Consider the following 25889-nt stretch of genomic DNA (forward strand, 5'->3'; position numbering starts at 1 on the left):
ATCTTCTTACTCTGATCATTCTTACACCATTCCTTGAATTTTCCATTGGTGTTTTATTCATTCCATGGCTTCATTTACTGAAAACTCCCAAGTTTTTATCACCAGCAACAAGCGCTATTCCTGAGTTCCAACTAGGCTGACCAACCATCCTGACTTGCAAGACTAAGGGGTTTCCTGGAACACAGGACTTTCAGTGATAAAACTGGGAGAATTAGGCAATCTGGGATGAGTTGGTCATACTAGTCCCTTCCTACTCACTAGACATGGTAACCTGGATGTCCTACAGATACCTCAAATATAATACAGACCGTTCCTAACTTACGATTTTTTGATTTTACAATCATGCAAAGCAATACACATTCAATAGAAACTGTACTTGACTACCCATACAACCATTGTCTATATTCAATAAATTACATGAGATATTCAGTACTTAATTACAAAATAGGTTCTGTGTTATATGATTTTGCCCAACTGTAGGCTACTATAAGTGTTCTGGAATGTTTTAGGTAGGCTAAGCTAAGCTATGTTTGGTAGGCTTAGGTATATTAAATGCAGCTTTGACTTACAATATTTCCAAATTATGATGGGTTTATCTGGACATAACCCCATCAAAAGTTGAGGTGCATCTGTATATACAAACTTGAATTACCATTTTCCCCAAACCTCTACCTCTTATTGTGTCTCTTATCTCAGTGAATGGCACCACCTACTCATGTCAAAACACTATGAGTCCTTTTTAACAATAGTTGAAGGTAAATATAATAGAATGATTTCTGTATGCCTAAGCACTGAGTTTCCAGTCACATTTCTTATTAGGGAAATATTCAATAGGATTCTTATATAGCCTGTCAGCAATTTCAAATCTTCTTTAGTGAAAAAAAAATTAAAAAATGTATCATTCATTTGAAAAGTTACAGATCTGTTGGATAGTGCCAGTGGTGCAAGATTTTTTTCTTCAATGCCACATTCTTCTACTGTTCAAGTTCTTGATGCTAATTTTGATCACTATCTAATCCACTATAAATATCACTTATTTATTTATTTTTATAGATGCAGGGTCTCATTGTGTGACCCAGACTGGTCTCAAACTCCTGGCCTCAAGAGATCCTCAGTTTTTTTTTTTTTTTTTTTTTTTTTTTTTTTTTTTTTTTTTTTTTTTTTTTTTTTTTTTTTTTTTTTTTTCACCCTCCTCAAGGATCCTCCCCCTCACCCCCAAAGTGCTGAGATTACAGGCACGAGCTGCCATGCCCAGGCTAGTATAAATATTCTTCTTTTTTTTATTTTATTTTTTTTTTTTTTTTTTTTTTTTTTTTTTTTTTTTTTTTTTTTTTTTTTTTTTTTTTTTTTTTTTTTTTTTTTTTTTTTTTTTTTTTTTTTTTTTTTTTTTTTTTTTTTTTTTTTTTTTTTTTTTTTTTTTTTTTTTTTTTTTTTTTTTTTTTTTTTTTTTTTTTTTTTTTTTTTTTTTTTTTTTTTTTTTTTTTTTTTTTTTTTTTTTTTTTTTTTTTTTTTTTTTTTTTTTTTTTTTTTTTTTTTTTTTTTTTTTTTTTTTTTTTTTTTTTTTTTTTCTTTAAACATTTTGGAATATTTCTAACATGCTGTTTAGGAATGATTAATTTTCCTTCCCAATAAGCTGAAAGAAAGACATGTTCCTCAAGTAATGAAACTCTGGAAAACAATTTGTATTAACTTGTGAATGCCTCAGTCTGCAAGACATAGTACACGCTTTGTAGGTCATTAGGAGACAAAATGGTTGTGTTTCATAGTTCATTCTGTAAATGGCCTGTGGGAGGCAGTTAGCTCCACACGTCTCCTCACTCTGTGTGGGCTCCATCAAATATTGCCTTTAAATTTGCCTGGACAATTGCACAAACGAGAATGAATGAAAGCTTCAGATTAAGAATGTACGAGAAGCACAAGACCCAAGACTCTTCAGGCCAAAGGAAGTAAGACAAAAAAGTGACTTCATGGTGCTCTGGGTTATTGTATTTGTATTTCTTCATCTTCATTCAGCATAAGACAGTAGATAGGCTGATACTATAATGAAAAATTGAGACTAAATTTCAGGAAGAACTATCAGAAAAGAAATAATTTTTACTACAGGGCCTGGCCACCAAGGAAAATGGCATCCTTTCCCTTCTCTTGAATTTAAGGAGATGCTTCTGTCCCAGGGAATTTAGGTGTATCATTCTCTTTTTTTATTTTTTTGAGACGGAATCTCACTCTGCCGCCCAGGCTGGAGTGCAGTGGCACGATCTGGGCTTACTGCAAGCTCTGCCTCCCGGGTTCACGCCATTCTCCTGCCTCAGCCTCCTGAGTAGCTGGGACTACAGGCACCCGCCATCATGCCCGGCTAATTTTTTGTATTTTTAATAGAAACAGGGTTTCACTGTGCTAGCCAGGATGGTCTCGGATCTGGGATTACAGGCGTGAGCCACCACGCCGGCCAGGTATGTCATTCTTGAACTGGGTGGCTTGCTGGGGTTTCACAACTTAAAGTTTGTTACTAGACAGACAGTTACAAACATATTCTCCATTGCTCAATGTATTTATCTAAGCTCATGCTTACCATTTCCACCAGCTTACCAGCCATCTTGTGACCACATTTGTACATATTAGTGCTTTCATCAGGGGGTAAGTGCGTCAATAAGAGGAGAAGTTGAAATTAGATTAGTTAATTTGCTACTTCATTAACAGCTGTAGTAAAAAGTCCAAGGAGAAAAAAGATTGAAACTAGCTAAAATGAGAGGTTTGTATTGTAAGTGAATCTAAATGATCTATGTCCCCTATTCCTGCGGATAACTGAGAGTCAGCTGTGCACACATCTGTGGGTGTTTATAAACATTTACCATCTGTGAGAAGCTTATGGGGTGTAAATGGTGGAGTAATTAGTGAAATGCTAGTCATTTCTAATGACAGTTTTTATGGATAAAGATTTTATCCAGGTTAAATTGATCTCAGAACCTTGATCACTGGTGGCCACTCTACCTTTTATGACAAGACTAAGTAGTTACACAATGCTGAACATGTCACACATTAAGGATGCACCATAACTAGATCAGACTGCTAGTTTATGTATGTTAATGAGCTCTGTTCTTGATAGACTGAAGTGTGGATTGAGTATTTGTCAGAGAAAATGAGAAGGTGTCAATCTGTTGAAAGGTCAACCATTTCTATAATATGACATTTTCATTTCTGTTCTACAAACATATTAAGTACCTTCCATTCAGAAAATTAAGAGCATAGACAGAAAACTATGAGATTCATAAATGAAAAGAGTTGTCTGTATACATACACACATATGTGCATACAGATATATTTCCCTAACTTCCCCATGTCAGTAACTTTGTCTAAACATATCTTTTACCGATCCATATTGTGGGCAAACATTCTAAACGTGTAATTTTAAACTAAATTCATCCTATAACCAAAAGGGGGAAAAAACATAACTGTATATGAAGAGAGTCATATTTACTGTGTAATAAAAAGTGTCTTAGAGATTATGTTGTAAAAGAGGACAGTGTCATAGAACAAGTAAGTGGAAGAGTAGGCAAAACTTGATTCCTTGAGTTCTAATAAAGTTTGTTATTAATTTACAGAATACAGATGGAATTTTCCAAATTAGAAGGAATCTTATTTTGTAGATAAGGAGAATTATGGTCTGAAGCTAACTGGCCTGCTATTACTTAGCTACTGGTGGAGCAGGGACTGGAATACTGGTAACCCAACTTCTAAGCTTGAGCACGAAACATTTCATGACACCACTATTCACAGAGAATAGCAATATTGTATATAATGTCAATAGTTTTAGTAAATGAAAAAAAACACACCCTATGTAAAATGTCACTCCTTCCCACACTTTCTATCCCCCCATCCCTACTTTATTTTGTTCTCCTTATAAGTTGTGGACTTCTAATGCTGTATATTTATCTTAAATGTTGTCTGTCTCCTGCCAGAATATATGCCCATGAGGGCTGGGACACTTGCTTGTTTTATTTTCTGCTGTACCCCTAGTGCCTAGGATAGTATCATGACATAATATGCGATAAATAAATATTTGTTGAAGGAAAGTTTTGATAGAAATACTTTTTTTCACCATCACACTAATAATTCTACTAATGAAGGAAGTATTTCAATGCCCATTTTTATAATTCCTTTTGTCAGAAATTTAATGGTCACAAATGCAAATCACACAGGAGCCTTGGGAATGTCTTTCAGAATGTTAGATAAGGTGTAATTAGTACCTAACAAAAAAACAATAACCAAATACTGACTACAACAATATTACATGCCAGCAAAATAAACGAATGCAAACTTCAATCATGAGAATCCTAGAACCTTGGAACTGAATGTTTGGGCTAGTTTTAGATGGAGAGGAAAGAGTGGGACTGACCTGTTTTCCTTCAAGGGGATAATGGGACACATTCTCTCCATTACGCTACCTGAACCCCATGCCTCAGATTCTCCAAGAAAGGGCTACCTCCAGCTTATCCTCATGAGCTAAACATGATTTATTTTCAGAGGTTCTTGGTTAATCTAGTTATAAAAACTGGCAAAGTTGTCTTTATTAACAAATTTGTTTTTACTTTCCTCTATGAAAGAAGTTAATGGTTACTGTGCAGATGTTGTGTTTCTTACCCTATGCCAGGCCCATTCAGGTAAAAAACATTCCCAAGATTAAAAAGCCTTTAAATTGGAGATGTAAAATCTATGTGTTCTAAACCTGGTAGGAGCAGCATCACCTACCTGTTCATGAAGTATTCTCCCTGTCTCCCCACACCCAATCCACTAGAAAGCCCTACTGATTCTGCCTCTAAACTGCCTTTCAAATCCATCCTGTCTTCTCTTTTTAGTGCATCCTAGTTCAGGTCTTCTGCATTTATCTCTTGCAAAATTGCAAGTGTCCTAATTAGTCTCATTCCTCCTAGTCCTAACACCCTCTAATCTATCTGCGTTTTTGCTACAGAGCCATTTCTCTAAAAGCAAATCATATCACTGCTGTTTAATGCCCTTGAAATGTGCCTACAAAATAAAGCAAAAAAAAAAAAAAAAAAAAATCCAAAGCATAGCATGGTTTCTTGACTTCCAATTTAGCGTCATTTTTGCCCATAGTTCTACCCAAAGATCAATCAGGCCTGCTACATTACTTGTTAGTCCATATATAAATGTCACACCTCTGTATCTGAATTTACTTAGCCCATTGGATGCCCAGCCACAGAAACTCTGGCCCTTCATTTCACTGTGTTCATTTGGTATCCACCTAATTCAAGATTCTACATTTCAAAGGAACAACAAAGGTAGTCTTTTCCACATTTACTGCTCAGATGGCAATCCATCTTCCTTTCTCCCACCCCAATGTCGAGCCAAAGGATCATTCTTAGTATAGGAACTACCCATGTAGCAGAAAATGCACACCACATTCTTAGGCTCTGAACAGAAAAGATGCCCCCATCTGGTGGAAGAGAAATTGGAAGTGAGATTACATGCAGTGCAGTAGCCCTGTGCATTCATCCCAGGAGGAAGTGGCGCAAATTGGGTAGATTTTCCTAGGAAGTCACAGGGACTTGAGTCCAAGAGTGGAGGCGTCTTGTGTCTAACATGCAGAATTGTTGAGAATGGGCTAAGGAAACAAGATTAGGGTATGAGAAGGCTGCAGAAGCACCACAAGAAGCTGAGTGCTGTGGTTGAAGCACAGTAATTTCCTATGTGCCCTGCCTGGGGAGGAAAAAAAAAGTTCACTAAGAAAGAGCGCAAGTGCAAGAGAAGAATGTTTCCAAGAATCATTAACATAAGGAAGCCAAGGAGGGAACTAAGAGAAATCCAATTGTTCTATCTGGTTACCATTCAAAGGCAAACCAGTGATCACCTTTACCACAAGTAGACAGGAGGAATGATACCAAAGCAGGGAGGCTGTTAGGGACCTAGATGCCAACTGAACCAGAAAGAGGGCACATGCACAGAAGGGTGCCCCCAGCTGGCTTCCTTCATCGAAGGAAGAAGGGAGATAAGAAGAGATCATGGAAGGGATTTTCAAACACAAATAACAACTCTCTACTGAAATTACTGGAAATATGCACACACACACATACACACACACATACACACGCAAGCACACACAGAGAATTGACTACATTGTTAACCATCAGGTAGGCTGATGGCTCAGTCATAAATTAAACTGCATTTATAGAAATAGTTGTATCTTTGCATATCTGAACTTGCTGTCATAACTATGAAATTCCCCATTTGTTACCAAAACTATAAGAGCACATAAAACAAACTTGACATATGTCATATCTTGTCCTAGGACTGTGCCAATCTATTTTATGGGGTCTGCATAAATAGAACATGTACAGTTGGGGAGTTTTTGTCCCACAAATGTGAATTCCATAAATATTTTTAAAGTGCTTATTAAACACCTGCTATGAAAAGAAATTAGAAGCAACAGCTCACTGTAAAAGTTTTTTTTAAAACATGGTTAATTTTGATTAAAGGTTTTATTTTTGTAAGATTTATTATTGAGAAATAATGGCATGTTTGATCTTTATAAAAAAGCAAGTTTTTCATAGCAAAATCAAAATATTAACTGAAGTATCATTTAAAATAACTATAGTAAATGTTTCATATCATGTCCCTCCTTTCCTGTACTTTATTAAAGATTAATATTGAGTATCTAATTAATGAAATGAGATAAACCCTTACTTCAAAAAGACTTCTTTTTGAAGACGTTTCTAGGAGGAATACACCAAATTGTCAAAACTTCTGTTTCAGAATCAGCTGACCTCAAATTGGAGCAGGCTAAAAACATGCACACAAGTGCGTGTGGACACGTACACTTGCATCCTCCCCCATACAGAAACCCTCATTAGCTAAGTTGTAATATATTCAGATGGAAAATTTTATCTCTAAGGGTTCCTCAGTTTCTAAGAATGGTAAACACCATAAGATATATTTTCCCCTTCTTTTCTTACCTTTCCCCTTTTAGAACTGATAAAAGATGACTAAGTTCATATCCTACTTATATCAAAGTGCAATGCTTTAGGAATAGGACAGTATCAAGCATAAAATGGGAATTATCTCATAGGGAAGAGGAAGATGTGAAAAACAACACTCCTTCCGAAGATTTCCCCATCACATGAGTATAGCAATTCTGAACAAAGCTTGACATCACTTGGTTTCTTCTAATATTTTCTAGGCAGAGAAGAACGTTTCTTTAATTTCCCACAATGCCTCCAAATATAACATTAAGACATTTTATGCTCGATCTCGGCAGATATCATGACTTAGGAAACAGCATTTCCTCAGACTGCAATGCTATTTACCTTAATGGTAGAATCAATTAGAATACAGTATAATCCAAATGACATGTTTCCTCAGACCAAATTCCTTCAGAATCCCATGGGAAGGGTCTCTGAAAGTTTGTCTATGGGTAGTGGGAGCAGAACTAGCATCTTTGCTCAAGGGTGAATGGTATTTCCAATGATCATAAACAATATTTTCATCTACCAAAGCCAAAATCACAGAGTACAATTAACAGAGTCACAGCAAAATGGTAAAATAATCTGTTAAAATAGTTAATAAATTTATTTTTTATCTAATAAAAGTATCCCATGCATTCAAGAAATAATGAGTGACTACTATCAAAAGGCACTGTCCTTTTTTTGAGGGAAGAGCATTAGTGTTCCATATCAAACCATAAAATACATAATAAAGGATAAAGGTTTTAAAAAAGTACTTTTATTCACACGTGAATCCAGCAGAAAGTACAATCTAATTAGCACTGAGAACATCCACTGAAAATCAGAGATCATAATTGCAATTCAGCACTAATAGAATCATCACTTCTGAAATATATCTGAAATGCAGCAAAAAGACTTTTTCTTAGTTCTTGCCCTTTGAATTAAAATAATCTTTTGTTCCCCAAGCAAACAATCTTCTTGACTTTGTAACACTTGAAGGCTACTTTGCAGTTAAGTTAAAATGAGGAACTGTCACACATTTAGAATCTTCAAACTAATTGCCACAGAATCAGTGTTGGAATGACTTTGGAGGGGATCTATCCAGTTTCCTAAAGCAGTGATCCTTTACACAACACTCATGAAAGCTAGTAATAGAACCTCAGATTCAGCACTAATTTTATAAGAGTTCCTGCCTGAATAGCACTAATAGTTTAAAAATAAAACATTCAAAGGATTCTATTGAACTGAAATTACTGTCACTTATACCCATTAATGATAATTATTATTGGAAGTTCTATGATGGCAATTCACTCTAGTCAGGCAATGGTCTCCAAGAATTGCTTGCTCTAAAAACAGTCAGTCATCTATTTCCTGTTACTACGCTAGTCTGTCATATTCTTCCTGCCTTGGGGCATTCTAGCCTGTGTTAAGGCTGCCCTCAATGTTAACTCTGTTATTATCATATTGCTTATAATTCTCTTGAAAAACATTGGATATCTGAGGAAGGAAGCTATCCAGGAAACAATATTTTAAAATCCTATTACAAAATAATGTCTAATTTCATCTAAACACTAATGCCTATTTATACCATTTACGTGTAGCATATAAATATTCAATTTCTTTGCTTAATTTGCCCAGTCTGCCCTAGGGTATATTTATTCATCATCAAATGCCAAATACTACTGAGTTGTTTTCTTCCCCCCTCTTTGAGATAATCACTTTAGACTTTGAGCAACCTTCACGACCAAGTTCAACACCAATGAATAGATTTCCTTCAACTTTAAGGATTTAATGTCAGAATGACCCAAAATACAAAGAAAAGAGAGAACCTATTAATAAAAAAAGAAAAACCTGGCTCCACCTATGACCTTTTGACACACTGATATTTTCATCTTGAAAGATATACAAACAGTACTATAGAAATACTGGGGTCTATAAGCTGGGCTAAAAGGATAAGCAGCACAATGGTTGTGCTAGATCGGTTGCTGAAACAATCAGCAGCCCAGATGCTTGCTAGCATTTCAAAAGTTCAACTGCATGACTTTCCATTTCAAATTAATAGATCTAAAAATCACACAATTCTCTGTAGCAAGAAATATGCCTAAAGATTAAGTTTTCCCTGACAATTATCATTAATTTTATCAATATATCAATTTTAATTAATTTACTTATCAATTATTTATCAATTTATAAATATATCAAATTTATCAAAATAACAATAACTCATTATTTTTCAACACAGACTGGTCATTTTGCAAATGCATGCTTTTGGCTATAGGAAGACAAGGAAAAAGTTTTTTTTTTTACTTCATGGTTTTTTTTAAATCTGTCTCTTAAAATCAAAGAACAGAGTCTATGAATTATTGATCTATATTATGAATCAGCAAAATTTGTCTGTGAAGGCCAGCTAACAAATATTTTAGGCTTTGTGGGATATATGGTTTATGTCGATTAGTGGAGACAGCTAAGGAGTATTGAATGTTACAGACAAAGAAGATGCAATGCTGTGATTGAGTTCTCAATTACAATACAATAAATGTGGCTGATATTATCAAAGTTACAGAGTTTTCCACATTGTGATAAGATCAAAAGAACTGATTGGTATGATTTTTTTGCCCTAGAATATGAACAGGGTGAAATTATGAATAAGTGATGTTAATATAAAGATTTTTTTGGTAAAATTCTTAGAGGTAGACCATGCTACACCTTAAAAATTTAAATTATTTTGCCTCAAATAAAGTTTATGAAAATTGGCATTTAATCTTTTACTCCCAGAAAAGTTAAACAACAAAAAGTGAAGTTGAGAATATAGTAAATACCATATTATAATAATATGAAAAACATTTTGAAAATGATTTTAAAATACTGGATGAGCAATAAACTAATTAGTATGAGGATATGCCACAAAAATGTTTAACAAGAGTGGCACTGATAAGGCTCAATAAAGTTTAAAAAGAAAGAAAGAAAAAGACAAAATGACGAGTTAATGGGTGCAGCACACCAACATGGCACATGTATACATATGTAACAAACCTGCACATTGTGCACATGTACCCTAAAACTTAAAGTATAATAATAATACAATTAAAAAAAAAGAAAAAAATAATCACTTTCAAATTAAGTTATGCTGGAAGTCTGAGAACCTCCTTCTCTTTTCTGGGGCTTGTTGGAAGGGGACAAAGGACGGTGTGTGAGCCTTGTATAGCTGCATGGAGAAGATGCAAATTAGTGCACAAAATGGTTGAACTCTGAATGAGTTTTCATAATTTAAGCTATGTTATTCCAGTGAAAGAGATGCCTGCACATAAGCGAAAAGCTGCATAGCTAACTGACAGAGAGACTCTTGGAAAAATTTCCCACCAGACATTGCTTGCTACTATTTATGGAACAGAATTTCAGTTTCTTAATACCATCAGAAGGAAAAAATTGTTACATGGTACAGTTGGTGGACGTGGAAGAATGTCTCAGGGCACACATTACAAGTAAAGCACACAAAATGTTTGTGCCACTCCTAAAACCTACTATATTGCAAATTCTCTGGTTCCTTAACTTCTATTCTGAGTCAAACAATGAAAGTACTGAATACATTTCTACCTCCCTCAGAAAAGTTGACCTCTGGCAACTACGTTGGGTCAGAACTATTCAGAACATTGAAAAATCCCTCCTTTGACTGTGACAATCCTCCCAGAAGTTACAAACACAAAGGGAGAGACCACCTGGCTTAAAACCACTGATTATGTTACCAAAGACATGGCTGACCCTCTCACACATTTCCAGGGAAAATAATTCCCAATCTTCTTATATAGGTATAGTCTAGTGACAGTTACCATAATCATTTTGGTCCCTTTTTCCTGTACCACGGTTAAATCATGAGTGGTAAAATATAATAGCACAATAGTTAAAAATATGACCTTGTGAGAAGACTTGAGTACTGGCTTCATGGCTTGCTAAATCTGTGATTATGTGCAAGTAAATTAAACTTTTTGATATATAAAATACTCTCATGAGTTTGTTATAAGTATTACATGTAATAATAAATATAGGCTGGCAAATAATATGTGATCAATAAATGCTAGCAGTAGTAGTAGCAGTTGTTGTTGTTGTTGTTATTACAATGTCTGTTCTATAAATGATGGAGTAAAGAAAAGAGAAATACATCCAAGCCAATGCAATTCCATTTGTTCTACCCTTCTATATCGAGAAGTTATTAAAACTATTGGCTTATTTATATGCACCAATTGCCAATAACACTAAAAAACTGAAAGCATTACTGTACAAAACTAGAATATGGGCAATTATGGAAAGTAATCTAAGTTTTATGATATCTGTAGAAGACAGGGTAATTGTTAAAGCCTTTATGAAAGCAAGTACAAACATTAATTGCATATCTGTTGAGATTGGCAGAGGCATTCCCAAGTAGAATTTATGTAATATGCATTTCCTCTAAAATGGAGGCCTAATTGCTTAGTTATTCTAAATTGCAGAATGGAAAACAAAGGAGCAATTTTGGCCATGTGGGTAAACAACAGATTTCTAAAAGCTAATTACCTCTTTATTTAATAGACTGAAGTTGCACCAAATGAGACATTTAAGTCTAATAAATAATAGACAAATTGTAACCTAAAGACTAAAATATAGGAGCTGCTCATACAGTTTTTATTGCTCCATTAAATAAGCTCTTATTTACTTCCCCCACAAAACGTAATTACACAACACTGGGTCCATTTCAAGGCCATTTTGATCTGCTATTTAAAAAGGATGTGAATCAACTTACATACTCAGGAAGTCTTAAAGTATAATAGTTGAATTCTATTATCAAATGCCCTATTTGTGCCCATGATTAAGAAACAGAAATGGAATTTAGAAAAAGTTGTGCATAATCACATAAAATTATTACTACTACTTGTCTTACTAGAAATGATTACACATAAGAACAGTTATGCATTTTAAATTAATAACCATTAGGGTCTATGCTTAGTAGTTTTCATGTCAGATGAATAGGTACTTCTTAAATTAAAATAGTTCAAACTCAAGCATCAACCCTAGACATTTATTCAAAATTTATATGCTGATTAAATAAAGACATCATGAAAATGTAACTTTCTTGTTTATGTAATAACAAAACATTCAACAGAAATAACCAAAGATGTGTATGTGAATATTTAAGAGACCTTCAGTTTCATCATTTAAAAAAAAAAATGAGAAAACAAAAACGAAAAACATCATGTTTTAACACTATAACATGAAAATAGTAGACTGCCTTTCTTAGTTTGGTTGCTCAGAAGGATTTTTAATGCTTCATTTTTCTTCTTGGAGAAATTTAGTCCACTATTTTTATCTTTATTTTCATTCTATTAACAAAAATCACATTCTGAAATGCTAGTGATAATAAACAATAGTAGATTTGGAAATAGTTGCCTGTTCTCTTGCTGAGGGCAAGTAATGACTTACTATGGGTAAGAAAGTACGGGAATTTAATTTACTGTGCTACCTCAGATAGTGATACAAGAATTTCTACACCTGTGAAAAAATTCAGTTCTTATTTGCATGGAGGAAATACTAAAGCCATGAAAATATATGGAAGGAAGCTCCCTGTGGGTTTATGGCAGAGTTATGTGAAGATTTCTCTCTTCCTCTATCATCCAGGGGTATGTGCCTTATATACGAAAATAAGCTAAAAAAAAGTTCCTGGCCCAGTGAGGTAACAAAACACTAATGTAAATTCAATAATTCACCCTTCCACATTCTTTTAAGGCTGAGAAAGTCAGGCTAAAAATTTCTACAAAGATTTGAGCAGTACCATGTTCTGTACTAAAATATAACACCTGCGAAGAAAAATTACATAAAGTTTCAACTGATTCTCACAATGTTTAAAAACTACACCATATTAGCACATATAGTACAGTTTATAAGCCTGGTTATCCGAAAACCACATACACTGATTATATAAATCTTACCAACTTCTGAGGATTTTTATTAAACGATATTTAAACTAGAAAGTTTGATATATACTAATAGTCTCCTTAGTTCTCTGAGACCAAATTTTGTTACTACCACCAGCCTAAGCAGTCTCCATCTCATTACCCTATCTTATTTTAGTTCCTGTAAATTATTATCTGACATTATTTTATATATTTGGTTATTTGAAGCACTCATTAGAATTTTAAACTTCATTACAGCAGGAACCTTTTTATTCTTATTTATCACTGTAATCTCAACATATAGAAAAAAACTTGATGAATAAAAGAACAATAAAAAGTGGCCTTGCTATATTTCATTTTTTACCAATAAAATAATAATAGAAATAACACATATTTTTATAATAGTACATTGTCTTTATTGAAGATCATATTTGTCAAATATCACATATGCATAAAATTCAATGTATCAATTTAAAAGTATAAAAAACTGATATTTTACATATTTTCAGTAATTAAGTGCTAAATTAGATACACTAGTAACCTCTATTTCATAAAGCCTTCAAATGTTATAAAAATTATGACTTGACAAAAAGCATATTCTACATATGATATGGAAAAAAGTTGACTGTATATTTGTGACTTTTTTAAAAATGAAAAAAGTTATCAATAAATAAGCATGTAGTAATATATTTGTTATATGGTTATATGACTCACTTGGTAATAGCAGTTACTTTAAGAAATCAGATGCTTTGTTCTTCTACATTAATAATTGTGTTGATTTTAAAGGAAAACTAAGGACCATTCAGAATCATCATAATTTATTGGGGTTTTAGAAGAGGTCTTTCACTTTGGTGAGAAAAATATGTGTTTACAAATATTATGAAATTTGGGCTATTATCCCTGGATTATTTTAAATCCCACAGTCTGAAAAAAAAAATTCAAAGTTGACTTGCAAAAATTTCAAATGTTTTTAAAAGACAAAGTCTCACAGTAGCTTCTTAAATCATAGCTGTTTCAGCATGTTGTATCAGATGAGTTTGATTACATCTATAGCAAATTCATATGTATGATATAGATATAGCATATATCTGTATTTATTTTACAGGTATATTACTTTAAAATTATCTATTTTAATATCATTTATATAAATCAAAGTTACTCAGACTATGCTCTGCAGAGGGCTCTCCTGAAAAATGTTAAAATGTATGATGCATATGTACCTCAGCACATTACAGGTTTGGAAAGTCCTATTGGGTGAAGATTTTGCATTTACTTGAGGCCCACCTATGATAATTTGCAGACCATGTTTAGGAAGAGATACTATAGAAAAAGTCTAATAAAATAATCCAATAGGTCAAATAAGATGAGCTCTATGATTAACGAAAGATATAATAAAACCTTTCTTTAAATCTATTGTTAAAATTAAAAACATTCAAGCTTCTTTAAAATTAAGAAAAGAAGGTAATGTCATCAACATAAAATTACCTATTTTAAAGAAACATAAACCAGCTATTAAACACAATTGATGGCTAAATATTAGAATGCTTTTGGTAAAATTTAGAAACAGATCCTTTTATATTAAAACCTATATATCGAATATATGATTAAGGGAAGATTATAAATAAGTAGAGTACAGTCATATTATAAATAATCAAAACTAGAAAAGAAACGAAGTTGATATGAAATCAATGAAAGGATGATTTTCTAAACTTAAAGGTGATAGAAAAACTCACAAAGGCAAATATTAAAACATCATAGAATGAAAATAAAAGTTTTATATATATCAAGATATAGAAATAAAAAAGCCACATTGGAAGGAGATATTTAAAATGTAAATATGAATACATACTGAGCTAACTTGCACAAATCAGTAAGAAAAAGATAACACAATTCACAACAGAGGAACTAAAAATGAACTATAAACGCTTTTTAAAAGTCCAACTTTAGTAATACTCAAAGAAATGCAAATTAAGATAATAAAACATAATTTTAAAATCTATAAAATTAGCACAAATCTTAAAAAATAAGAATATTCAACAAAGGCACAATCATAACCCAATGTTGAAAGTTGAGAAAATTAAAGTTATGCTTCTGAAAATCAATTTGTAAGTATGCATCAAAAGTCTTAAAAATATCCTTTTCTATTCCATGTCCAATAAAATAATTACAAACATTATTTATGGATAAAAAGATTAATCACTTGAAAAGTCAGCAATAACTATTGTTCCATGACTTCATTACTGACTAATGCAAGTTAAATTATATATGGCACAACCAGTGGAATCAATCATATATATATTAAAAATTATAAGAATTACAAGCTATGAATAACATGAAACATTCAAAAGTTCAGCAACATAAAGTGAGACACTGAATTGCATATTTACTAGGATCATAGCTACTATTAGAAGGCAGAAAAATTTAAAACTGAAAGAACAGTGTGCAAAAATGTTTACAGTGATTTTTTGGATAGGAAGATTATGGGTAACAGTCTTTTGATCTACTATTTTTTAGGTGTTTTATACAATGTAAATAAATTTGAGAAATAAACTTATTCTTAAAAGTGAAAGCTTCCTTAGGGAGACACAAATTTAAATTAAAACATTACTGACATTACATTGGAAGTTTTATTAGAATTTCTTTGCCCTATCAAGTTTCAATCTTCCAAATTGGTATAAGAGAGAATTACTGAGACACTCTGTGTGATCAGACCCTGGGCAAAACCCACAAGCAATACATCCAATCTGCCATCTAGCAACTCATCTAGATAACTATAGCCAACGCTAAAAGAGCTAATGTTCAGTCTGGGAGCAGTGGCTCACGCCTGTAATCCCAGCACTTTGGGAGGCTGAGGTGGGTGGATCACCTGAGGTCAGGAGTTAAAGACCAGCCTGGCCAACACGGCGAAATTCTGTCTCTACTACAAATACAAAATTAGCCGGGCATGGTGGCAGGCCCCTGTAATCCAAGCCACTCGGGAGGCTGAGGCAGGAGAATCCCTTGAACCCAGGAGGCGGAAGTTGCAGTGAGCCCAGATCGCGCCATTGCACTCCAGCCTGGGCAAGAAGAGCGAAACTCCATCTCAAAAAAAAAAAAAAGCTAATGTTCAAACACCAAACACCAGAATCTTCTGTAAATTAGGAAGTAATATATTAATTTAAACTTCTTTCCAGAAGCGTATCTTAAAAATAAATACTAAATCTTTCTGATCTCCATTTTCATTCATACTTAAAAATAATTCTGAGAATATTCCCTGAATTTCAAATATAAACAAGAAATTGTGCTTAGATGATTTTTCTTCCCAGGAAGAAACAGGTGCAATACATTAAGGTACTCGGTTCGCTTTAGTAAGCATAAAAATATACCTGTAAAGTGAAAGTAAAGAAGGCAAAGTAGGCATCTCTGTCTATTCCTGGGGAAACCTTAGGTGAATTTGCAACCCTGAATTGTAAACTATGGTGATTTAGCAGTGAAGTGGATGGATTTTAATTAAAGCCTTGTTCAATCCTTACTGACTTGGAAGTAGAAAAGCCAACTTTTTCAGGGAATGAAAATATAACTACATTTTACGTAATTCTTTTGCTTCTAAATAAGTGGTATCTTTTAGCTTCTTGAAATACATATATACATATGTTTCTGTAAAATTTCAGTACCAGTCTCTAAAAGATACTTTGAAACATATTGACAACAATTTTGTCATGTTTACAAGAAAAAAAAAAGTATCCAAAATGTTCAGACTGCTTTTTTCTTTTTGTTGTTTTTTTGAAACAAAATCTCACTCTGTCTCCCAGGCTGGAGTGCAGTGTCAAGATCAAGGCATACTGCAGCCTCAACCTTCCAGGCTCAGGCGATCCTCCCACCTCAACCTCCAGAGTAGCTGGGACCACAGATTGGAATACACATAAATTCCATACATTGCAATTGGCTGATATGTCGCTTAAGTCTCTTTCTTTTAAACAATGTTTATCCTCCATCACTTTTTTTTCCCTCCCTTGGGATATTTTGTTGAAGAAACCAGGTTACATGTCCTATAGAATTTTCCACAGTCCATTTCTGATAGTTACTTTATTAACTGACATACATTATTAAAGATTGATTATTGAGGTAGTAATTAAAGAAATGTGAATACGCTGGAACCAAAACAGCATAACAGAGGACCAAATCACCTATGACCAACATTAGAATGAAGACACTACACTACTTGTTAGTAAATGGAAGGGAGAGAAGACCATAAAGAAAGAATTGTTCTATGGTTTAATTACAGAAACAAGTGATTGTATTTTCCTTTTTCACTAAGTTCATTAATATACTAATAAGGCAGCCAGTATAAATCTTAAGTATACATAGAACAAATAACAAATTTGATAGTACTCACCAGTCTTCATTTCTAATAAACGCTTTTTCTTTTGTTGGCGTTCGAGTCTTTCTCGCTCTGCTAATTCTTTAGCTATTCTGGCACGTTTTTCTTTTTCCTCTGCTTCTCTTTTTTTGATATTCTCCTTTATTGCTTGCTATTACAAAAAATTTTGAAAAGTGATCAATTTTAACCAGTGATTCACCCCACAAAATGGAAAATTATCTATTTGAAAATATACTTAAGGTAGAAACATGATTATCTTTTAGATAATGGTGAGTTATGTTAGTAATACAGTCTTCTAAAAGGTATGCACAGAAACCCTTGTTAAATATGTTATGTATCTATAAATACGACTGTTATTAAACTTAAACCTGCATCTTTAAAACATCTACATCTTGATGGAATTAACCAACTAAAAGGGAGATGGGAGACAGAAACTGAAAATAAAAAAAATTAATTCACAAATCGAAACTGTTTTCCCATATACATTTCCAAAAGTGTCTAGCAACTGAATTAGGGTTTTCCATATCTTCTTTGCAAAGTAAATTATCAAGTACAAGAAAAATTATCAAATTAAAGACATAAGAAGTGAAATCTTGTAGTGGCTACTTTTTATTACAATCATATATGAATTTTTCTCATATAGAGAGAAATATTGTAAAGGTAACTAAAGAAATGTTTCTTGGCCAGGCACGGTGGCTCATGCCTGTAATCCCAGCACTTTGGGAGGCCGAGGCAGGCGGATCATGAGGTGAGGAGATCAAGACCATCCTGGCTAACGTGGTGCAACTCCGTCTCTACTAAAAATACAAAAATTAGCCAGGTGTGGTGGCGGGCGCCTGTAATCCCAGCTACTCGGGAGGCTGAGGAAGGAGAATGGTGTGAACCCAGGAGGCAGAGCTTGCAGTGAGCCTAGATCATGCCACTGCACTCCAGCCTGGGCGACAGAGCAAGACTCCATCTCAAAAAAAAAAAAAAAAAAAAAAAAAAAAAGAAATGTTTGTCATTTCAAAGGCAGGTCCTCTGGCTATTGATCAAAACTAATAATAACATGCTAATCATAAGAAGATATGTGATTATTTGTTTAATTTCTTAAGTGTTATACACATCAAGAAATACCTCTCATGTGGCATTAAGGGGAATTAGCAGGTAAACATGGGATTTTTAAGTGCCAACAAAGAGAGTAACATTATATTAAACACCAATGAAACCAAACAGGTTAACACATTGGACATTTATCACTACTGGTATTAAACAGAAAAGTGTGTAATTAAACTATAATAAGTAGGTGGCTTATGTTGTTTCAGGGGAAGGCTTTTATTTCTTTACTGTGGTATTCTTTATTTTAACCCTAGAGTTAGTACAAGTTCTTCATTAAAAATCAAATAATAAAGTTTAATATTTTTGACCAACAACAAAAAGAAACAAAAAGCATAGAGTAGAGAGGACAGTAACCCATGCATGCATGCATGCATCCATCCATCCATCCATCCATCCATCCTTCCATCCATCCAACTAATACTTACTCAGAGACTACTAAATAGTATTGTTGTAAAGTAGGGGAGAAAAAGAAGAGAGGAAAGGAAGGTGGAGAGGAGAGAAAGAAGAGTACGTAAGAGAGCACGCTAAAACAAGTTTACATTCTATATGGTAGGGTGCAGCAGGAGGCAGAAATAAACAATAAATAACAACAACAAAATAAGAGTGCTGTGATAGCATTCCTGAGGGGTTACTTTACATTAGGTAGGTAGATAAGGTCTCACTCTGACTTGATTCAAGCTGAATCTTGAATGTCAAGGAGCTAGGTAAGTGATGATCTAGAACACATTAGGCAGAGGGAAGTGCTAATGCAAAGGTTGCTATTGGGTTTAGGAGACAGAAGGCCAGTATAAAGGTATAAGATGAGGTCAGGGAGGTATGCTGAGGCCTGATCCCTCAGGGTCTTCTAGGCCAAGATAGAGAGGTTGGATTTTCTTTCAAGGGTTCTGGAAAATGACTAGAGATTTTCAAGCAAGTGCAAAACTACGTACACTGAGATACAAGCACCAACTAAGCACTTTTGTTTCGAACTATCTTTTCAAAGATATTTGCATAATGAACAGAAGATAGAGGTAGTATCTCCCTCCTAAGCTAAGGGGTTTGTTACTGCCCAGAATGATAAACTGGAGCAAAGGCTGGACAGTCTTACTACCTATTATAAAAGACTGCATTCCCTAAATTCAGGATTTCCCTCCAATGACACAAACCACTGTGGATATAAGTGTCACCTGCCCCTTTCATATAGCCCTGTGGGAGTGCGGGCTCAGAAACCTAAAAAAAAAAAAAGTTTAATCTGGCTATTGCTATTGTGTGAGTAGGAAAGGATTCTTTGTCTCTGACCCCACATCCATGAAATGGTGTCAAGTTAACTTGTCAGCCTGTTAGTAGGTAAACTCTCAAACTCTTCACAGTTCTTGACATATATAAACGCTAGTTATTATTGCTAAGCTATAAAATACCAGCTGCAATACTAGATGCTTTAATGTGCAATCCCTTTAATTCTCAAATTGGATTCTGCATTCTCTAATCTGGCCCAGAGTGGGTAAGTACTTGTTTACTGTAATAAAAGTAGTAAGAGGCAGTAAGTCGCAAGATTTGAAAGCTAGCTACAGTCAGTGGTTTTCCACCATATTGCTCCATATTATGGTCACGTATATTAAGAGGCAGCTATGAGACAAAAGTTGTAATAAAAATCAACATAAAAGGCTGGGCACAGTGGCTCATGCCTGTAATCCCAGCACTTTGGGAGGCCAAGGTGGGTGGATCATGAGGTCAGGAAATTGAGACCATCCTGGCCAACATGGTGAAACCCCATCTCTACTAAAAATATAAAAATTAGCTGGGCATGGTGGCACACACCTGTAGTCCTAGCTACTAGGGAGGCTGAAACAGGAGAATCACTTGAACCTAGGAGGCAGGAGGCGGAGGTTTCAGTGAGCCGAGATCACACCACTGCACTCCAGCCTGGCAACAGAGCAAGACTCTGTCTCAAAAAAAAAAAAAAAAAAAAAAAATTCAACATAAGAAAGGCAGGAGAAGATAATTATAGGTTCAAAGACAAGTGTGTATGTGTGTGTGCATGTATACTCATGTATGTATCTATAAGGGAGATGGGGTAAGAAGATAGGTTGTGATAGAGAAAGGATAAGCAAATATTCAGGAATCAAAATTGTATTTCTTGCTTGAGAGAAATGAACAAGATGAACCTATAATAAATAAATAATATATCATGTAGCTTATTTATGAGTCTAATTAAGGTATAACATTTTCTGATGTGAATTTTCTACTCTAATGACTGAATACATTTAAATGTGAGTACATAATAGGCCATCTGCTATCAGATATAATTGCCACACCCTTTTAGCATTCCCATGGGTAATAAAAAGTCAAAATTACTTTTCCAAGACCTATAAAAACAATGTTTACATTTAGAAATAAGGTCTAAAGAAGTTCTTAAACCTATTTTGTTTTATGAAAAATGCACTATTGATTTTCATTTAAAAGCCTACTTCATTTAAAACATACCATATTCTGATATTATAACTATTAGGAGAAGAATTTTAGCTGAAAAAATACCAATAGAGAGCACAGAAACAGGTGTTGAGTCTGAGACTAATATCCCAGTTCAAACAGTAATTTGAGATTTTCTTTTATTCTAAATGTTAAGAAGTAAAAGTAGCTTAAAACAGAAAAACTGAATAATTACATGAGAACAACATTTTTCTGGATATGACTGCCTCTTAGTGACTTCCATCCTAAATTTGAATTAAGAAAGAAAAGTTAAGGGTTAGCCAGATATAAAGACAATTGGCTATAAGACATTGATTTTTTTAAAACATCATCTTTTCTTGACCTTGTTTTATATTTAGTCAACTGGCAAATAAACTGCACTGCCACCAACTACTTTCAGCTACACTTTGCCTAAAGAAATTCTTTGAGTGTTACTTGCCAGACAGTTTGGTGCAACTCCCTTAGCCTCCAAGTAGAATGATAACCACCATTCTATTCTCCATTTCTATAAGTTTGACTTTTTTATATACCACACGTGAGATCATATTATGGTATTTGTCTCTCAGTGAATGGCTTATTTCACTTAATATAATGCCTTCTGGTTTCATCCATGTTGTTGCAAATGACAGAATTTCCATGTTTTCATTTAAGGCTGAATAGTATTACATTGTGTATATAAATCACATTTTAAAAATCCATTCATTCATTGTTGGAATCAACATTTTTGAACAGTATGAGGTGGAGATCCAATTCACTTTTGCCCATCCTTTCTCTAATAATATGCAAAGTCACTTCTTTTGGATTTCAATTAGCACATGTGTGTTGATTTATTTTATGGCTGTTTTAGTCCATTTGATCATATATCCATGTCTCTAAGAATAATACTCTATTTTAATTATTATGGCTTACATCTTATTTTTCTTACTTAGGAATGCCTTCTACATCCTTGGGCCTTTGTTCTTCCATCTGTATTTTAGAATAGACTTGTTAAGTTTCGTTGAAAAGGACTACAAGGATTTTTAATTGATATCTTCACAATTTTGAGTCTTCTATCTGAACAGCATATGGCTTTTTATTAACTTGGATCTTTAAAAAAGGCTTTAGAAAAAAAAATCATTTTCTCCATTCAGGTCTTGAACATTTTTGTTAGATTTACTCTCTATACTTTACATTTCTTTTGCTATTGTAAATGGTGTCTTCTTTAAAAACAATGATTTCTATTGTTTTATAACATATAAAAATGTAATTTTTACCTTTTGTAGAGATGGGGGTCTTGATAATGTCGTCTAAGCTGGTCTTGAAATCCTGGGTTCAAGTGATCCTCTCACCTTAGCCTCCCAATGTGCTGGGATTACAGGGATAAGCCACCGCACCCAGCCTAAAAAATGTAATTTTTATATATACTACTGATAATTTTTCTTATTATTTCTTATAGTTTTCCTATAGGATTTGTTTTTGCTATTCATAGAGTGCTATAATGTCAGCTTGATTTTCTCCCTTTTCAATCTTCACATTTTCAACTCCTACTTGTCTTATCTTACTATACTGACTAGGAGTTAGATTCTAAGTATTAGGTTAAAGGGTTTCCTTTGACTCCTTTCCTACTTTGGAGTAGGGTAGAGGGTTAAATTAGTTCATGGTTCTTGTTTTGAAATCTGAATAGGATTTTCTGACTTGACTGAGAGAAATTTCACAATTTTTTTTTCCCATTAGGCTCAATATAGTGAATTATATTTATGAATATTCTAATATTAAGCCATACTTTCACTTCTGGGATAAACTCAATTTGGACAGGAAGGACTTATCTTTTTGAATATTTAGTCATAAAATACATTTTTGTATTCCATTTGTTTGAGATAATCATTTCATTAAAATTTGGTAAAATGTATTTGAAAAACTTCTAGGCCAAGTATTTATTTTGAAGATTAAAAGTCATTAAAATAAAAATTAGTTATAGAACTATTCATGATTTCTATTTCTTTTAAAGTAATTTCAATAAGTTATTTTTTTCTAGGAACTTATCCATTTCATTTACTTTCTCCAATACTATCCTACAAATTTTTACAGAAAGCTCTTCTCTTTTTACTATTTTCTGTATCTTTAGTTATGTTCCTTTTTATATCCTCAATATTATTTATCTTCTCTTTTTCTTGATTAATCTTTTTAGCAATATATCTAATTAACTTGTCTTTTCAGAATAACCTCATTTTTGCCTTTTAAGTTTATGTCACTTTTTCTTTCATTTAATCTTTCATATCCCTCCTTCTGGTTTCTCTAGGATCATATGAATCCTTTTTAAATTTCTGAAGTCAGATGCTTTTAAGTCTTTCTGATAAAAGTTATTTTATTGATACATAATACATGTACATATTTTGGGGGTACATATGATAATCTGATACATTTATATAATGTGTAAAGATCAAATCAGGGTAATTGGAATATCCATAACCTCAAATATTTATCTTTTATATATGTAGAAACATTTGACTTATTCTCTTAAGCACATATGGTATAAATTTATACCATTTTTATTGCATCCAGCAAAGTCTAATGTGGGGTATTTTCAATATTGTTCAGGTATAATTGTTTTCTATGATTTCATCTTTGACATATGACTTTTTACATGTGTTTTTAGAATTTTCAAACTAGAGGTTTTAAAATTTCATCCTTTTAATTTTATTTCTAATTTCATGTCATTGTGGTCAATAAACAAAACTGACACTGAAAAATGTATTGAGATTTCATGGTCTCTAGTACGTAACCAATTTTATATATATAAGTTCAACTTGTGCATGAATTTTATATATAAATCAATTTTATATAAGTTCAACTTGTACATGAAAAAATGTGTATTGTTTACTTATTGAGTTTGAATTCTATATACACTAATCAAGTCTGTTAATTGTTTAACGCTTGCCTTTAATGATATTTTTCTGCTTATCAGTAAGTTAGAGAACTTTGTTGAAATATCCTAACATAATCCTAAATCTGTCAACTTATCGATATAGTTTATTAATTTTTACAATGTCATTTTGGGGCTATGTTATTAGGCACATGCCATTTTTAAATTGTTGTATCTCAGGTGAATTAAGCTTTTTGTTGTCGTGAAGTAATTAATGTCTTGAGTCAATTGTACCTATTAACATAGTTTCCCTCTTTCTTTTGATTAATAGTTGCCTTATATTTCATTAACTGTCCTGTTACTTCGAACATTTCTATATCCATAGGTTACAGGGAGGTCTCTTATAAAGAGCATAAAACTAGATTTTATTTTTTTACGATATTACAGTCCTTTAAAAAATTTATTGTGATTTATAAAATGTTTGTTTCCATCTATTTGTCTAGCTTTAGCTATGCGTTTATTTTTATTTTTCCTGATTTTTTTTGGTGTGTCTTTCTTAGTCTAGTTCTCTCACTACAGTTTAGAAATTATACTTGATATTTCTATCCTTTCACTGGTTATCCTTGTATTTTTATTCACAAATTAGCAACTTAACAAGACCTAAAGTTAATTAATATCTGTATTTCCCTTTCTCCCTTGACTAAAATAAAGAAAACCCAAATTCTAAATCTCTCTCACTCAATTTATAAATTTATATAACATTGTTTTATCGTGTACTTTCTTTACATTTGTTTTCATAGTTGCTATGGCTTCTTGTCTCTCAATCTTTTTTTTCTTGTTGCTTCTTTAAACACAACCTTTAGAGCAGAGGCTAGCAAACTACAATCCTTAGATTGACCATGTATTTTGTAAACAAAGTTTTACTGGTACATAGCCACAGCCGTTTATTTACATATTGGGTATGGCTGCTTTTGCACTGTTACACAAGAGTTGCAACAGAGACTGTATTGCCTGCAAACCTGAAATATTTGCTATCTGGCTATTTAAGAAAAAGTTTGCCAGTCTCTTAAAATAATCTTTTAACATAAGAATGTTGATGAAAAACACTTTTGTTTTCTGTGTATCTACAAATAGTAGATAATTCCACCTGTGTTCTATAAAGATCTTTTGCTGGATACCCCAAATTAGAAGAACATTTATGTTTGTGCATCACTTAAAGATCTCACTCTCTTCAGCCTTCCATTTCTGCAGATAAGTAATCTGTATCTAATTGTTGCTTTGGGGGTCATATCTTTTCTCTCTGGCTGCATTTTTTTTTTTTTTTTTTGTCTTTAGTGTTCTGCAGCTTCATTATTTATTTGAAGTGAGTCTCATTTTATTTATCTGGCTTTGTGTAAGTTGTATTTCCTATTCTATGGATTCCTGATCTGGAAAATTCTAAGCCACCATTTTGAATATTGTCTTTCATTCTTTTTGAATCTACTCTTTTGGGACTTTAATTATACAAGTGGTAAGCCTTCTCATCCTGTTCTCCATGTTTCTTAAGAAGTATTTTACATTTCTAATTATACTGTCCGCCTGGTTTGCATTCTGGACAATTTAGATGTATTGTGCAATTCACCATTTCTTTCCTTAAGTGAGCACTACCTGCTCTTTAATCCATTGAATGTTTAATTTCAACCATCACACTTCCATTTCCATACATTCTATTTGTTTTTTTCAAAATTGCTCATTTTTAGTGTTCTCTTGTTGCTTTTTCTCTTTTTAAAAATTTCATGTTCTATCTCCTTAAATATTTCATTTATCGTTACTAAATATCTGGGGTCTTGGGGCCTATATGTACTATCTTTTTCTGATCATTTCACCACACAATCCCTTGTTTCTTTGTGTGTTTGGTGGTTAGGATTGAGTGTTCTTACTTAATTGAACTTAATTTGTGAGAATCTTGAGGACCTAAATTGTAACTGTCCTCTGGCAGATTTGAATCTGCTTCTGTAAATAGCCAGGGATCATTTATAACCTGAATAACTTTAATTTGCTTTTGTCACAGGCTTATTGTAAACATTTTATTCATTGTATTCACCAAGTTGTAGTCTTGGTTTTCATTCCCAGGGCAAGCCTAGCTTTCCCCTTTGCTCACCTGTGCTTATTGTTCAGGTTTCAACTTCATTCTTTCTCTTTAACCACTTTTGCCTTGGAGATTTCCCTAATTTTCTCACAGGACAGCCATGTTTTTAAAACAGTTTGTTGTATTTTGGTGGGAT

At 33.2% G+C, this 25889-nt stretch overlaps 1 protein-coding gene across 5 annotated transcripts in view; it reads right to left on the reverse strand.

Annotated features, from left to right (window-relative positions):
* Positions 1 to 25889, reverse strand: part of DIAPH3 (diaphanous related formin 3) — a 496362-nt gene that overhangs the window by 128782 nt on the left and 341691 nt on the right. For all 5 annotated transcript variants that reach the window (XM_030813469.1, XM_012506844.2, XM_030813468.1 and 2 more), the window contains one exon: positions 17253 to 17388. In XM_030813469.1, coding sequence (XP_030669329.1) covers positions 17253 to 17388 — 136 coding nt within the window. The remainder of the gene's footprint in view (positions 1 to 17252; positions 17389 to 25889) is intronic.

Source organism: Nomascus leucogenys, chromosome 5 (genome assembly GCF_006542625.1).
Source record: "Nomascus leucogenys isolate Asia chromosome 5, Asia_NLE_v1, whole genome shotgun sequence".
Taxonomy (NCBI): domain Eukaryota; kingdom Metazoa; phylum Chordata; class Mammalia; order Primates; family Hylobatidae; genus Nomascus; species Nomascus leucogenys.